The 16,144-nt window shown below is 48.1% G+C and overlaps 1 protein-coding gene across 1 annotated transcript; it reads right to left on the minus strand.

Moving 5' to 3' along the window:
- Window positions 1-3,191: 3,191 nt before the first annotated feature.
- LOC141203926 (dynein axonemal heavy chain 12-like) lies at window positions 3,192-14,816 on the minus strand. The gene is made up of 5 exons (XM_073663895.1): window positions 14,629-14,816; window positions 14,217-14,337; window positions 12,799-13,081; window positions 7,970-8,086; window positions 3,192-3,777 (listed from the first exon to the last, which is right to left on the minus strand). Exons 3-5 carry the CDS (start codon window positions 13,054-13,056, stop codon window positions 3,718-3,720), a joined length of 435 nt encoding a protein of 144 aa, XP_073519996.1. The 5' UTR covers window positions 13,057-13,081; window positions 14,217-14,337; window positions 14,629-14,816; the 3' UTR covers window positions 3,192-3,717.
- Window positions 14,817-16,144: the final 1,328 nt, after the last annotated feature.

Below are 16,144 nucleotides of genomic sequence, written 5' to 3' on the forward strand. Positions count from 1 at the left end.
GAGCTTCAAGAGGTAGTCACCGGAAATGATTTTCACTTCACAGGTGTGCCCTGTCAGGTTTAATAAGTGGGATTTCTTGCCTTATAAATGGGGTTGGGACCATCAGTTGTGTTGTGCTGAAGTCTGGTTGATACACAGCTGATAGTCCTACTGAATAGACTGTTAGAATTTGTATTATGGCAAGAAAAAAGCAGCTAAGTAAAGAAAAACGAGCAGCCATCATTACTTTAAGAAATGAAGGTCAGTCAGTGCTCAAAATTGGGAAAACTTTGAAATTGTCCCCAAGTGCAGTTGCAAAAGTCATCAAGTGCTACAAAGAAACTGGCTCACATGAGGACAGCCCCAGGAAAGGAAGACCAAGAGTCACCTCTGCTTCTGAGGATAAGTTTATCTGAGTCACCAGCCTCAGAAATCGCAGGTTAACAGCAGCTCAGATTAGAGACGAGGTCAATGCCACACAGAGTTCTAGCAGCAGACACATCTCTTCAACAACTGTTAAGAGGAGACTTTGTGCAGCAGGCCTTCATGGTAAAATAGCTGCTAGGAAACCACTGCTAAGGACAGGCAACAAGCAGAAGAGACTTGTTTGGGCTAAAGAACACAAGGAATGGACATTAGACCAGTGGAAATCTGTGCTTTGGTCTGATGAGTCCAAATTTGAGATCTTTGGTTCCAACCACCGTGTCTTTGTGCAATGCAGAAAAGGTGAACGGATAGACTCTACATGCCTGGTTCCCACCGTGAAGCATGGAGGAGGAGGTGTGATAGTGTGGGGGTGCTTTGCTGGTGACACTGTTAGGGATTTATTCAAAATTGAAGGCATACTGAACCAGCATGGCTACCACAGCATCTTGCAGCGGCATGCTATTCCATCTGGTTTGCGTTTAGTTGGACCATCATTTATTTTTCAACATGACAATGACCCCAAACACACCTCCAGGCTGTGTAAGGGCTATTTGACCAAGAAGGAGAGTGATGGGGTGCTACGCCAGATGACCTGGCCTCCACAGTTACCAGACCTGATGGTTTGGGGTGAGCTGGTCTTCAGAGTGAAGGCAAAAGGGCCAACAAGTGCTAAGCATCTCTGGGAACTCCTTCAAGATTGTTGGAAGACCATTTCCGGTGACTACCTCTTGAAGCTCTTCAAGGGAATGGCAAGAGTGTGCAAAGCAGTCATCAAAGCAAAAGGTGGCTACTTTGAAGAACCTAGAATATAAGACATATTTTCAGTTGTTTCACACTTTTTTGTTAAGTATATAATTCCACATGTGTTAATTCATAGTTTTGATGCCTTCAGTGTGAATGTACAATTTCCATAGTCTTGAAAAGACAGAAAAATCTTTAAATGAGAAGGTGTGTCCAAACTTTTGGTCTGTACTGTATATATGTGTGTGTCTATATACAATATATATATGTGTGTGTCTATATACAGTATATACTGTATATGTGTGTCTATATACAGTATATATGTGTGTGTGTCTATATACAGTATATATATATATATGTGTGTGTGTGTGTGTGTGTGTGTGTGTGTGTGTGTGTGTGTGTGTGTATATATATATATATATATATATATATATATATATATGTGTGTGTATATATATATATACAGTATATATATGTGTGTGTATATACAGTACAGAAAAAAGTTTGGACACACCTTCTCATTTAAAGATTTTTCTGGATTTTCATGACTTTGAAAATTGTACATTCACACTGAAAGCATCAAAACTATGAATTAACACATGTGGAATTATATACTTAACAAAAAAGTGTGAAACAACTGAAAATATGTCTTATATTCTAGGTTCTTCAGAGTAGCCACCATTTGGTTTGATGACTGCTTTGCACACTCTTGGCATTCTCTTGATGAGCTTCAAGAGGTAGTCACCGGAAATGGTCTTCCAACAATCTTGAAGGAGTTCCCAGAGATGCTTAGCACTTGTTGGCCCTTTTGCCTTCACTCTGTGGTCCAGCTCACGCCAAACCATCTCGATTGAGTTCAGGTCTGGTGACTGTGGAGGCCAGGTCAACTGGTGTAGCACCCCACCACTCTCTTTCTTGGTCAAATAGCCCTTACAAAGCCTGGAGGTGTGTTTGGGGTCATTGTCCTGTTAAAAAATAAATGATGGTCCAACTAAACGCAAACCAGATGGAATAGCATGCCACTGCAAGATGCTGTGGTAGCCATGCTGGTTCAGTATGCCTTCCATTTTGAATAAATCCACAACAGTGTCAGCAGCAAAGCACCCCCACACCATCACACCTCCTCCATGCTTCACGGTGGGAACCAGGCATGTAGAGTCCATCCGTTCACCTTATCTGCGTCGCACAAAGACACGGTGGTTGGAACCAAAGATCTAAAATTTGGACTCATCAGACCAAAGCACAGATTTCCACTGGTCTAGTGTCCATTCCTTGTGTTCTTTAGCCCAAACAAGTCTCTTCTGCTTGTTGCCTGTCCTTAGCAGTGGTTTCCTAGCAGCTATTTTACCATGAAGGCCTGCTGCACAAAGTCTCCTCTTAACTGTTGTTGTAGAGATGTGTCTGCTGCTAGAACTCTGTGTGGCATTGACCTGGTCTCTAATCTGAGCTGCTGTTAACCTGCGATTTCTGAGGCTGGTGACTCGGATAAACTTATCCTCAGAAGCAGAGGTGACTCTTGGTCTTCCTTTACTGGGGCGGTCCTCATGTGACCCAGTTACTTTGTAGCGCTTCATGGTTTTTGCAACTGTACTTGGGGACACTTTCAAAGTTTTCCCAATTTTTCGGACTGACTGACCTTCATTTCTTAAAGTAATGATGGCCACTCGTTTTTCTTTACTTAGCTGCTTTTTTCTTGCCATAATACAAATTCTAACAGTCTATTCAGTAGGACTATCAGCTGTGTATTCACCTGACTTCTGCACAACACAACTGATGGTCCCAACCCCATTTATAAGGCAAGAAATCCCACTTATTAAACCTGACAGGGCACACCTGTGAAGTGAAAACCATTTCCGGTGACTACCTCTTGAAGCTCATCAAGAGAATGCCAAGAGTGTGCAAAGCAGTCATCAAAGCAAAAGGTGGCTACTCTGAAGAACCTAGACTATAAGACATATTTTCAGTCGTTTCACACGTTTTTGTTAAGTATATAATTCCACATGTGTTAATTCATAGTTTTGATGCTTTCAGTGTGAATGTACAATTTTCATAGTCATGAAAATACAGAAAAATCTTTAAATGAGAATGTGTGTCCAAACTTTTGGTCTGTACTATATAATCAAAAGATGTCAGCAGAACATCGGATGGAGTCAGTTTATTATCTGCAATGGAGCAGCTTAACATTGTATGTACCTTTGACATTGCTATGTAGTCCAAACCATCAGAGCAGTTAAAGACCACACACTGCACGGCCAGCGCCTTGGCCAAATCTTTGGTGGTCTCAGTTTTTCCTGTGCCGGCCGGACCTTCTGGAGCTCCACCAAGATTTAGATAAAAAGCACCGATCTACCAATGAAACATGAAAGAACTGGTATGAAATATCAATAATAATTGCTAATAAGTTTCATGCATCATACAAAAGTCAAAAACATTTCTGAGCATAACCCATCACATCATAGCAGAGTCCGCTAGCATCGGTCAGTGAGCGGAGTGATGACCAGGCGTGGGGAGCTGCCCAGGTACTCATAGGCGGACTTCACATTGCAGTTGATGATTCGCACTCTCGCATTCTCATTCTCCCAGTAATAGCGGAGTTGGGCAAGCCACCGGAAGTCTGTTCATGAGAAACTCCTGAGGAATGTAGGAAAAGATAGTCAACCTCTAAGACACTGCAGAATCACAAGGGAGAGTTTCTAAAGGGAAGGCAAATGCACATACATTATAGGACAAAACTCCTAGTCACCGAATTCTGCTTTTTTCATTTAGTCCCATTGCCCACGGTGTATAACATCCGGACTCTCAGCCCCCAGTTTATAAAATCCGGCCTCTCGCCTCCCCCGGTGTATAACATCCACCCCTCGCCCCTAGTTTAGTATAACATCTCTCCCCTCGCCCCCCCCGCCAGTGTATAAAATCCATCCCCTCAACCCCACTGTATAACATCCAACCCCAAGCGCTCCATTGCATAACATCTGGCCCCCAGGGTATAACATCCGGCCCCCAGCCCCGGTGTATAACATCTGTCCCCTCGCTCCCTCCCCCTGGTGTATAACATCCGGCCTCTCGCCCCCCCGGTGTATAATATCCGTCCCCTCGCCCCAGTGTATAATATCCGTCCCCCCGCCCCTGGTGTATAATATCCGTCCCCTCACCCCTGGTGAATAATATCCGTCCCCTCGCACCTGGTGTATAATATCCGTCCCCTCGCCCCTGGTGTATAATATCCGTCCCCTCGCCCCTGGTGTATAATATCCGTCCCCTCGCCCCTGGTGTATAATATCCGTCCCCTCGCACCTGGTGTATAATATCCGTCCCCTCGCACCTGGTGTATAATATCCGTCCCCTCGCCCCTGGTGAATAATATCCGTCCCCTCGCCCCTGGTGTATAATATCCGTCCCCTCGCCCCTGGTGTATAATATCCGTCCCCTCGCACCTGGTGTATAATATCCGTCCCCTCGCACCTGGTGTATAATATCCGTCCCCACGCCCCCCGGTGTATAATATCCGTCCCCACGCCCCTGGTGTATAATATCCGTCCCCTCACCCCTGGTGTATAATATCCGTCCCCTCGCACCTGGTGTATAATATCCGTCCCCTCGCACCTGGTGTATAATATCCGTCCCCTCACCCCTGGTGTATAATATCCGTCCCCTCGCACCTGGTGTATAATATCCGTTCCCTCGCCCCTGGTGTATAATATCCGTCCCCACGCCCCCCGGTGTATAATATCCGTCCCCTCACCCCGGTATATAATATCCGTCCCCTTGCTCCTCAGTGTATAACATCCAGCCCTCGGACAGTATAACATCTAGCCCCTCGTACCCCTAGGGTATAACATCTGGCCCCTCGGCCTTGTATAACATTAAGACTCTCGCCCCCCACCAGTGTATAACATCAATCCCCACGCCCCCCGGTGTATAACATCCGCCCTCCCATGCTGTGTGCTGTTACTAACATATGACAGAACGGCTGGTGGTGCAGAGCTCTCTGATACCAGCGCGGTCCTGTAATAGGAGCCACCGGGGTAACAAGTCTGGATATTACATTTCTTCCCTCCTAAATCTTCCCCCATCACATGTGAGTGATATTATTAAGGAGTGGAAGGAACTGCAGCAACTCAGGAGACCCCAGAACATTACAGAGCGGGGTCACTGAGTGCTGAGGAGCAGAGGGCAGAACGCTCTCCTGACTCCATAACTGCAGAGTCCAGATCTACTTTGGTAACAACATCACCACAAACACTGCGCCCCCGCCTGGAGCTTTATGGCCGAGCAGCTGCATGCAGCCTTACATCACCAAGCACGATGCCGAGCGTCGGATGGAGTGGTGTGAAGCCGCCACCACAGGACTCTGGAGGAGACCTGTTCTGTGCAGTGACGGATCACACTTCTCTATCTGGCATCTGATGGACGAGTCTGGATTTGGTGAATGCCAGGAGAACGTTACCCTATTAACTGCATTGTGCCCGCTGGGCAGTTTGGTGGTGGAGGTATGGCCTTGTTTTTAGGGGGTGGTCTAGGCCCCTTAGTTCCAGTGAAAAGATATCTTAATGCTTCAGCACAAGACATTTTAAACAATTGTAGCTTCCAACCCTAAGGGAATAGAAGAGCAGAACTGTTTCCCACACGTTCTCAACCTCAACCCCACTAAACACCTTTAGGATGATTAATTAGAACAAATACTGGAGAATGGCAGCATAAATATGTCACCGCCACATAGGGAAGAGCAATGTCAGGCACACATCAATTACATTGCCATATGTCTGCTCAGGCTTAGAATGGCTGACCACTCGGAGAATGACATAATACCTACAAAGAAACCGAACAAAAGGTCATTAAAGGAATTGACATAAAACCCCTTTATTAGTCCATCCATGGTTATAGAACGACACTGCACAGAGGAGGGCACACACACCATTGATAGAAAATATTACAAACCGCACCTAGGCCATCCAAACCACTGACTATAAAGAAGATCAATTGTGGCAATGAGTCATATACAGGGGATGCCGACACCTACAGATGCCAAAACATTCCTATATAGGGACCACCATCTCAATATGCAGAAATGACTACTGCCCCATAGACGTCATTGTAAGTACACCCCAAGATTGCTTTACTGTGACAAGATCAATTGTGTCCTATGAAAACTCAAAGAAAAGAGGGGGGAACATAACATAGATATGGAAAGAACATAGGAATATGGTGAAATGTATGAAGGTGCTCGGCATACTGAGCTGTGATATCTGTAGAGGGACGGACTCCATATTAACATCCTGGATATGGATTAGAATAGGAGGCCATAAAAGCCCCTGTAGGTGTAATGTGGAGGGGGCACAATACCTTTCTCCATGTAGTGTATAATAAATAGAACATGGTATTGGAAAGTTTGCTGCCAGCCATGATGTTTGCACAAACCTGTTTCGATCATTTCCCTGACCACGTCACGAGCGTGCCCCTCTATGGTGACGAGAGCCCCCAATGTGCTGCGAGTCTGCTGGGACAATTTGCCTCCTCGCAAATTGCTCCAAATACCCAGATGTACCTCTATAAAACCCTGCTACAAACAGCATGGAAAACTCAATGCAGATGGATTCATTTTATGCTGGTATTAAGGGAAATCCCATACAATGTCTTCCCTTATTGGTAGATATGACGAGAGTAGAGATGAGCGAATGGATTTGCAGGACTCTGGTCCAACAGTCCGGTCAGTATTCCACGGCCGCAGGACCGGAGCCCCGTGAACCGGCATCTCCGGCTCCTCTTTTGATGTCGATGTCATAGTTGTGGTGTGAGGCACAAATGACATCACGCCTGGCCGGCTAATCAAAAGAGGAGCCAGGGATGCCGGCATGTAAGAGGCGGTTAGCAAGGCTCCCATCCAACAGCCACAGACTACTAACCTGCTCTCTTAGACCAAGGTCCTGCAAATTTAGTTGCGCATCTCTAGACAAGATGCATGAATCAATGCAAAATCCCAACAATACTATGGAGCCTTTTGGGTACCTTCAAGATATTGAGCCGCTGTACAACTGCAACCCCCAGGAGAAGACCCCTGGGCAAGAACACTACATGGGCTCTTTGCAGTCTAATAACGTACTGTGAAATAAGCTGCTTGCATCTTTGGATGTGAATGTGGGTCCCCTTACCTCTGTTGCACCAATGGTATATCCCCCCCTGGAAACTCCTATAAGCTGCGTCTCTGGGTATGACAGTCTATTAGCAGGAGAACTCATGAAGTCTGTCTATGAATGTATATATATGTATTTCTCCCAGAAAATTATTACAATTACACGTTTTGTTGTTCACATGTTTATTTCATTTGTGTATATTGGAACAACACAAAAAGAAGATATTAGTCAACAATTTTGGTTCTCAAGTCCTCAGACAGTTCTCTTCTCCTCTTACTGTTCTCCCTGCTTAGTGTGGCACGTAACAACGCAAAGACTGAGTCAACTTTTCCCCTTTGTATCAGGTTTCAGGTGTGATTTTCATATTGCCCGCACCTTTTACTTGCCACAGGTGAGTTTGAACGAGCATCACATGCTTGAAACAAAATTGTTTACCCACAATTTTGGAAAGATGCCAACAATTTTGTCCGACCCATTTATGGGGTTTTGTGTGAAATTATATCCAATTTGCCTTTTTTTGTGTTGTTCCAATACATACAAAGGAAATAAACATGTGTATAACAGAAAATACACATGCAATTTTTTATGGAAAAATACTTCATTTTCTGGAACAACTTCAAGGGTGCCAACACTTCCGGCCATGACTGTTTATAGTGAAGCAACCTTGATCAGTAAAGGAGCTTATGCCGTACCTCCGGGCCACTGCCGATAGCTTCATGCACTTCACTTGTCCAGAACATGAGACACACAGAGCACGACCTGCCCGGCCATTCCCTCACCCAGTCTTTTCTTGCAGTCGCAGGGTATGCCTTTTAAAAAAGAAAGTTAAATTACGTTGACAGAAGCATTTAAGAGAGGGACAACCTTACTAGTATTATCTAGCAAATTCATTTCTACCGATTGCAGGTAGAAGATCTGCTACCTGGCTCTATTGCAAGAGATACATCATCCACAAATCATTCACTGCCGCCAAATAATCTTATACAAATATAAAAGAACTAGATGGTGGCCCGATTCTAATGCACCGGGTATTCTAGAATAGGTATGCGGCCGACCGGGTGCAATCAGCAGAGCTGTGTTTAAATTTGGCGCCAAAATCGCTGATTGGTCGCGTTCGGCAACCGCGACCAATCAGCAAAGCGGTGTTTAAATTTGGCGGCAATATCGATGATTGGTCGCGGGCGGCGGCCGCGACCAATCAGCGAACCGTGTTAGTGAGGACTGGAGAGCGTGTTTAAATTTGGCACCAAAATCGCTGATTAGTCGCGACCAATCAGCCGAGCGGTGTTTAAATTTGGCGCCAATACTGCTGACTGGTCATGGCCGCCGACCGCGACCAATCAGCAGAGCGATGCAGAGTGGGGTTTAAATTCGGCGCCAAAATCACAGATTGGTCGCCGGCCGTGACCAAACAGCAGAGCATTCTTTAAATTTGGTGCCAAAATCGCTGATTGGTCGAGGCCGGCGACAGCGACCAATCAGCAGAGCGTTGTTTAAATTTGGCGCCAATCTCGCTGATTGGTCGCGGCTGGCGGCCGCGACCAATCAGCAGTGCGGTGTTTAAATTTGGCACCAAAATCGCTGATTAGTCGCGGCTGGCGGCTGCGACCAATCAGTAGAGCAGGGTTTAAATTTGGCACCAATAATGCTGATGGGTCTTTGCCGGCGACCGCGACCAATCAGCACAGCGGGGTTTACATTTGGCCCCAATGCTGCTGATTGGTCTCGGCCGGCGACCGTGACCAATCAGCAGAGCGTTGTTTAAATTTGGCACCAAAAACGCAGATTGGTCGCGGCCGGTGGTTGCGACCAATCAGCAGAGTGAGGTTTAAATTTGGCGCCAATACTGCTGATTGATCTCGGCCAGCGACCGCGATTAATCAGCAGAGCGTTGCTTAAATTTGGCGCCAATCTCGTTGATTGGACGCGTCCGGCGTCCGCGTCCAATCAGCACAGCAGTGTTTAAATGTGGCGGCAAGATCGGTGAATGGTCGCGGCCGCTATTTAAATGTGGCGCCCAAATCGGTGATTGGTTGCGGGCAGCGGACGCGAACAATCAGCAGAGCGGTGTTTAACTTTAGCGCCAAGATCACTGATTGGTCGGGTGTGGAGAGCGCGACCAATCAGCGAATCGTATTGGTGAGGAGCGGGGAGCGGAATCGTATTAGAGAGGACAGGGGAGCGCCCCTGCCTGTGCGGCTACTTCCGCTGCGAGAACCCGGGACATGAGCGGGCGCTCGGAGCAGAAGTATCCCGACCCGCAGCGCCGCTCCCCGGTCCCCCCTTCACACCCTAGCCGCTGATGTCCCCACAGTATCCGCAGGGTGTTACAAAGGTCCGGACATTTGTGTTCAAAATCGCTGATTGGTCGCTGGTGCTGCCCGCGACCAATCACCGATTTGGGCGCCAATTTTAAATATCGGCCGCGACCAATCACCGATCTTGGCTCCACATTTAAACACCGCTGTGCTGATTGGTCGCCGACGCTGGGCGCGACCAATCACCGATTTTGGCGCCACATTTAAATTTAAATAGCGGCCGCGACCAATTGGATGTCAGCGCCGCTCCCCGGTCCTCCCTTCACACCCTAGCCGCATGGATGTCAGCGCCGCTGCCTGTGCGGATAGTTCCGCTGCAAGAACCCGGGACATGAGTGGGCGCTCGCAGCAGAAGTATCCGGACTCGCAGCGCCGCTCCCCGGTCCTCCCTTCACACCCTAGCCACTGATGTCCCCACAGTATCCGCATGGTGTTACAAAGGTCAGGACATCTGTGTTAAAAATCGCTGATTGGTCGCTGGCGCTGGCCGCGACCAATCACCGATCTTGGCGGCAAATTCAAACACCGCTGTGCTGATTGGTCGCCGACGCTGTGCGCGACCAATCACCAATTTTGGCGGCACATTTAAATAGCGTCCGCGACCAATCAGTACAGCGGTGTTTAAATGTTGAGCCAAGATCGGTGATTGGTCGCGGCCGATATTTAAATTTGGCGCCTAAATCGGTGATTGGTCGGCGGCAGCGTCAGCGACCAATCAGCGATTTTTAACACAAATGTCCGGACCTTTGTAACACCATGCGGATACTGTGGGGACATCAGCGGCTAGGGTGTGAAGGGAGGACCGGGGAGCGGCGCTGCGGGTCGGGATACTTCTGCTGCGAGCGCCCGCTCATGTCCCGGGTTCTCGGAGCGGAAGTATCCGCACAGGCAGCGGCGCTGACATCCATGCGGCTAGGGCGTGAAGGGAGCACCGGGGAGCGGCGCTGACATCCAATTGGTCGCGGCCGCTATTTAAATGTGCCGCACAAATCGGTGATTGATCGCCGACTTGGCCCGCAACCAACCACTGATCTTGCGGCCAAAGTTAAACACTACGGTGCTAATTGGTCGCGGATGCTGACAGCGACCAATCACCGATTTGGGCGCCACATTCAAATATCGGCCGCGACCAATCACCGATCTTGGCTCCACATTTAAACACCGCTGTGCTGATTGGTCGCCGACGCTGGGCGCGACCAATCACCGATTTTGGTGCCACATTTAAATAGCGTCCGCGACCAATCCGCACAGCGGTGTTTAAATGTGGAGCCAAGATCGGTGATTGGTCGCGGCCGATATTTGAATGTGGCGCCAAAATCGGTGATTGGTCGCTGTCAGCGTCCGCGACCAATCAGCACCGTAGTGTTTAACTTTTGCGGCAAGATCCGTGATTGGTTGTGGGCCAAGACCGCGACCAATCACCGATTTGTGCGGCACTTTTAAATAGCGTCCACGACCAATTGGATGTCAGCGCCGCTCCCCGTTCCTCCCTTCACACCCTAGCCGCATGGATGTCAGCGGCGCTGCCTGTGCGGATACTTCCGCTCCGAGAACCCGGGACATGAGCGGGCGTTCGGAGCAGAAGTATCACGACCCGCAGCGCCGCTCCCTGGTCCTCCCTTCACACCCTAGCCGCTGATGTCCCCACAGTATCCGCATGGTGTTACAAAGGTCCGGACATTTGTGTTAAAAATCGCTGATTGGTCGCTGGCGCTGCCCGCGACCAATCACCGATTTGGGCGCCAAATTTAAATATCAGCCGCGACCAATCAGCACAGCGGTGTTTAAATGTGGAGCCAAGATCGGTGATTGGTCGCGGCCGATATTTAAATTTGGCGCCCAAATCGGTGATTGGTCGCGGGCAGCGCCAGCGACCAATCACCGATCTTGGCTCCACATTTAAACACCGCTGTGCTGATTGGTCGCGGCTGATATTTAAATTTGGCGCCCAAATCGGTGATTGGTCGCGGGCAGCGCCAGCGACCAATCAGCGATTTTTAACACAAATGTCCGGACCTTTGTAAGACCATGCGGATACAGTGGGGACATCAGCGGCTAGGGTGTTAAGGGAGGACCGGGGAGCGGCGCTGCGAGTCCAGATACTTCTGCTGCGAGCGCCCGCTCATGTCCCGGGTTCTCGGAGCGGAAGTATCCGCACAGGCAGCGCCGCTGACATCCATGCGGCTAGGGTGTGAAGGGAGGACCGGGGAGCGGCGCTGACATCCATGCGGCTAGGGTGTGAAGGGAGGACCGGGGAGCGGCGCTGACATCCATGCGGCTAGGGTGTGAAGGGAGGACCGGGGAGCGGCGCTGACATCCAATTGGTCACGGACGCTATTTAAAAGTGCCGCACAAATCGGTGATTGGTCGCTGTCTTGGCCCGCGACCAATGACTGATCTTGGCGCCAAAGTTAAACACTATTGTGCTGATTGGTCGGGGACGCTGACCGCGACCAATCACCGATTTGGGCGCCAAATTGAAATATCGGCCGCGACCAATCACCGATTTTGGCGCCAAATTTAAATATCGGCCGCGACCAATCACCACAGCGGTGTTTAAATGTGGAGCCAAGATCGGTGATTGGTCGCGGGCAGCGTCGGCGACCAATCAGCACAGCGGTGTTTAAGTTTTGCGCTAAGATCAGTGATTGGTCGGGTCCGAAGACCGCGATCAATCATCGAATCGTCTTGGTGAGGACCGGGGAGCGGCGCTGCCTGTGCGGCTACTTCCGCTGCGAGAACCCGGGACATAGCGGGCGCTCACAGCAGAAGTATCCCGACCCGCAGCGCCGCTCCCCGGTCCTCCCTTCCGCATGGAGGTCAGCGACGCCGGCGGTCCTTCCGCTGCTACCGGCCGGGAGATGAGCGCCTCGCGGCGCTCATCTTCCGGCTGCATCTCCATCCCGCAGATGGGTCCGTCGGTCGGGTTCCTTCTGCTGTTGCCGGCCGGGAGATGAGCGCCTTGCGCCAGTCATCTCCTGGCTGCATCGCCGCTCAGCTCCGTCCCGCAGATGAGCCGCTAACGGCCGCCATCTTTTTTTAGAAATCCCCCGGCGCTGATTGGCCGCTGCCGGACCAATGAGCGACGCGGGATTTCCTGGACAGACAGACACACAGACAGACAGACAGACGGGATAAGACGATTATATATATAGACTAGATTAGTTCCAATTAATGCTTTTGGTCTGTAGGTAGATCCGTACCATTCGTGACCGAGCAATAACATCATGCACGCTCCTTAACATGACATCTTCCCCTTGGATGAGCCACTTCTCCACGGCCCCCCGAGCCTCGGAGGTGGAGATGGTCTGGATGAGCTCTACGCGTTCCCCCTCGGTGCTGTACATGGCTTTGATGTCCAGGTTAGGAAGGAGCTCCAGCTTTGCTATGCCTTCAAAGCCCTTCTTTAGATGTGGTTGGACCCGCAGAGGATCTTTAGTCTCAGAGAGAATTTCTAGCATTTCATTGTTGTACAGGAAGAAAAAGCTAAAGCGAAAATGCACAATATGATAAAGATGTCATTAAAGTATTGGGTCAGGCGCCATTTGTATTAGTGTCTATGTGAGAAAATAGAAAAGCAAAGCTTTAAAGTAAAGATTCAGTCCCCATACACATTGGATTAAAATAGTTTAAACCTGACGATTGCAGCAGGACCGGCCTACCCACTGATGTGTATGGGGGTCTCCTGACTCTCCCCCGATAGAGGATGTCAGGGCCAGAAGGATCGGGCAGATGGGATTTCAATACCCGGTCTTTTGGTTCTCAGGGGAGATAACCCGCTGCCGGAGGTGTCCAGTACCGACTTTCTCCTCTCTCCCCATTAAAACCACATGACTGTTCAGCAGAATAGGTGGGAGTCAGGAGAAATAGCCAAATAACCATTCAGACCACGGGTATCTCATATGTCATGCGTATGGTTAGCTTAAAGGGGCTATCCAGCTTTGGGAACTTTTTTTTATTTAACTGAAATGTGTATTCCCATCTCCAGGATTCTACCCCAATATGTAGTATGCGTAATAATAATAATATTAGCAAATACCTCCAATTAGAAGTTTAGTATAGTTCTTCTGATTTGTTTTGTTGCTTACCCCATGTGCAGGGCATTGCAGTAGCTTAGGTTACGACCACTAGCAAATAACTGTCACTATATGAGTGGTCGTAACCATGGATACCGAAGCTACTGCAATGCCTTGCACATGGGGAAAGCGACATAGTGAATCAGAAGAACTATACTACACTTCTAATTGGAGGTATTTGCTAATATTATTATTATTACTACGCCTACTACATATTGGGATAGGATCTTGGAGATGGGAATACCCATTTAATTGCGAGTATTTGCGACAATTCAGTTTCATTAAAAATGTTGCACCGTTAGGCTTTTTGTTTCCTGCACATTCAGCTTTGATGTGATCTGTGGTCATAAATCGGCTAAGAGGAGCTGAAAAAAGACAGATTAAAAATAAGTCCAATAGCCAGCGCAACACAGAGCCAATAGAAGGCAAACAGTGCAAAATTATTAATGAAATCCAATTACAAAAATGATTTCAATGCGTTTAAATAAGAAAAAAAAATATTTAAGGAATATATACAATCATTGCAACAAGTGAAAGGACTATACCGTGGGAAAAAAGCCTCTTCTTCTCCAGATAGGCATTCAGCCCTTTCATGATTTTATCCAGAAGCACATTGCTGTCCTGAAGTTTCTCCAGAAGTCCGGTCAGAGAAGTGGCGCTTAAAACCTAAAACAAAGTAGATAGCCCATAAGTAAGATTCCATTATATAGTTATAGAGACTGAAAAAAGGTCACATTCATTGACTATTGTGCCAATAGTTTATATTAAAAGAAAAATTAGAACCTATTTGGATAGAAAATAGAAGATGCGGGAGGCTGGAGTCCAGGCAGTGCGGAGCCCCATAACCCGGGATCCTTGTGATGGAAGCATCAGGACACGGACTCTTGGAAAACATCAATCCTGGATGCAAGATGACCGTGCTTTCTTGTATCAGTCCACCATGAAGCATCCATTTACCTTCGGGTCTTTAACGCAATGTTTCATGATCTCTCTCCAGTTTCTGTCCACAGTCTGGAATAAGCGTCCTTCTTCAGGCATTTGCTGCATGATGTCCTCAGAAGAGAAGATTAAAGCCACTGGGTCGGCACCTTCAGCCATTCATCAATGGTTTCCTGGATCCTTATCAGTCGTTCCTCCCATTGCTTAAAGGAGGAGAGCAAAAAGTTAATTACACATAAAATGAAAAGGATAGAAAAAAAATGCTATCATTTTAGAAGATAAATTATCAATGGATATGAATTCTGAATTGTTGGACATTTGTAGGGAAAGTTTGGTGAGACTCCTTGATACCATCCCCTTTACATGTAAGCTGAGCCGCATGTAACTTTAGCCTCGGAGATCCTAATGAAACCTTAGCTTCTGCTAATAAGCAAGTGAAGATTTTAAGCTGAGTGACAACATTTACTGTGGGTGGGAACTCCTTAATCCCTTCAGGACCGGATCATTTTTTGTTTTGCATTTTTTCCTTCCCTTCTTCAAAAAGCCATACATTTTTTAATTTTTCCATTGATATAGCTGCAAGAGGCTATGTAATGTGCTGTAGCTTAACCCCTTCCCAACATATGACATACTGTTAAGCCATATGCCATGTTCCTGCAGATGTGCAAAATTTGGACCTGGGCCCCCACCAGCATGTTGGTCAGATGTATGGGCCCTTGTAGCATTCTAGATCCGATAATGATGCGCGTGTTCGTCCCTGCCTTGGATGTTTCCCATTGTAGCCCCATCCTATAATAATGTCTCTCATTCTAGGCCCCTTCCTGGTATAATGTTCCCCATCCTGCGCCCCTTCCTGTTATAATATCCCCGATCCTGGGCCTCTTCCTGTTATAATATCCACCTTCTGTGTATAATACCCCCCATCCTGAGCCCCTTTCAGCAATAACGTCCCAATCCTGGGCTCCTTCCTGGTATAATGTCCTTGGTCCTGGGCCTCTTACTGTAATAATGTCCCCCATCCTGGCCCCTTCCTGTAACAATGTCCCCAATCCTGGTACAATGTCCCCCATCCTATAACAATGTCCTCCATCCTGGTATCCTGTCCCCCATCCTAGGCCCCATTCTGGTATAATGACCTCCATCCTTGTGCCCTTCCTGGTGTAATGTCCTTCATCCTGGCCCATGTCATGGTATAATGACCCCCATTCTGGTATAATGCTCCCTATCCTGGGCCCTTTCCTTGTATAATGTTCCCCATCCTGGGCCCCTTCTTTATATAATGCTCCCCATCCTGGGCCCCTTCCTTGTCTAATTCTCCCCACCCTGAGCCCCTTCCTTGTCTAATGCTCCCCATCCTTGGCCCTTTCCTGGTATAATGTTCTGTCGTTCTTTTCTAATACATTAAATAAACAAAAATAAATGATTCTTCTTACCTTCCTGCGCTCCCACGACATGCGGCGTCTTCTTCTGTAGCTGATTTCAGTGTGCCGGCAAGGGCAGCGCATGACGTCACTTCCATGCGTCGCTCGTGACT

The sequence above is a fragment of the Phyllobates terribilis genome, unplaced genomic scaffold (genome assembly GCF_046119375.1).
Source record: "Phyllobates terribilis strain yellow unplaced genomic scaffold, ASM4611937v1 Scaffold_132__1_contigs__length_4960021, whole genome shotgun sequence".
Classification (NCBI taxonomy): domain Eukaryota; kingdom Metazoa; phylum Chordata; class Amphibia; order Anura; family Dendrobatidae; genus Phyllobates; species Phyllobates terribilis.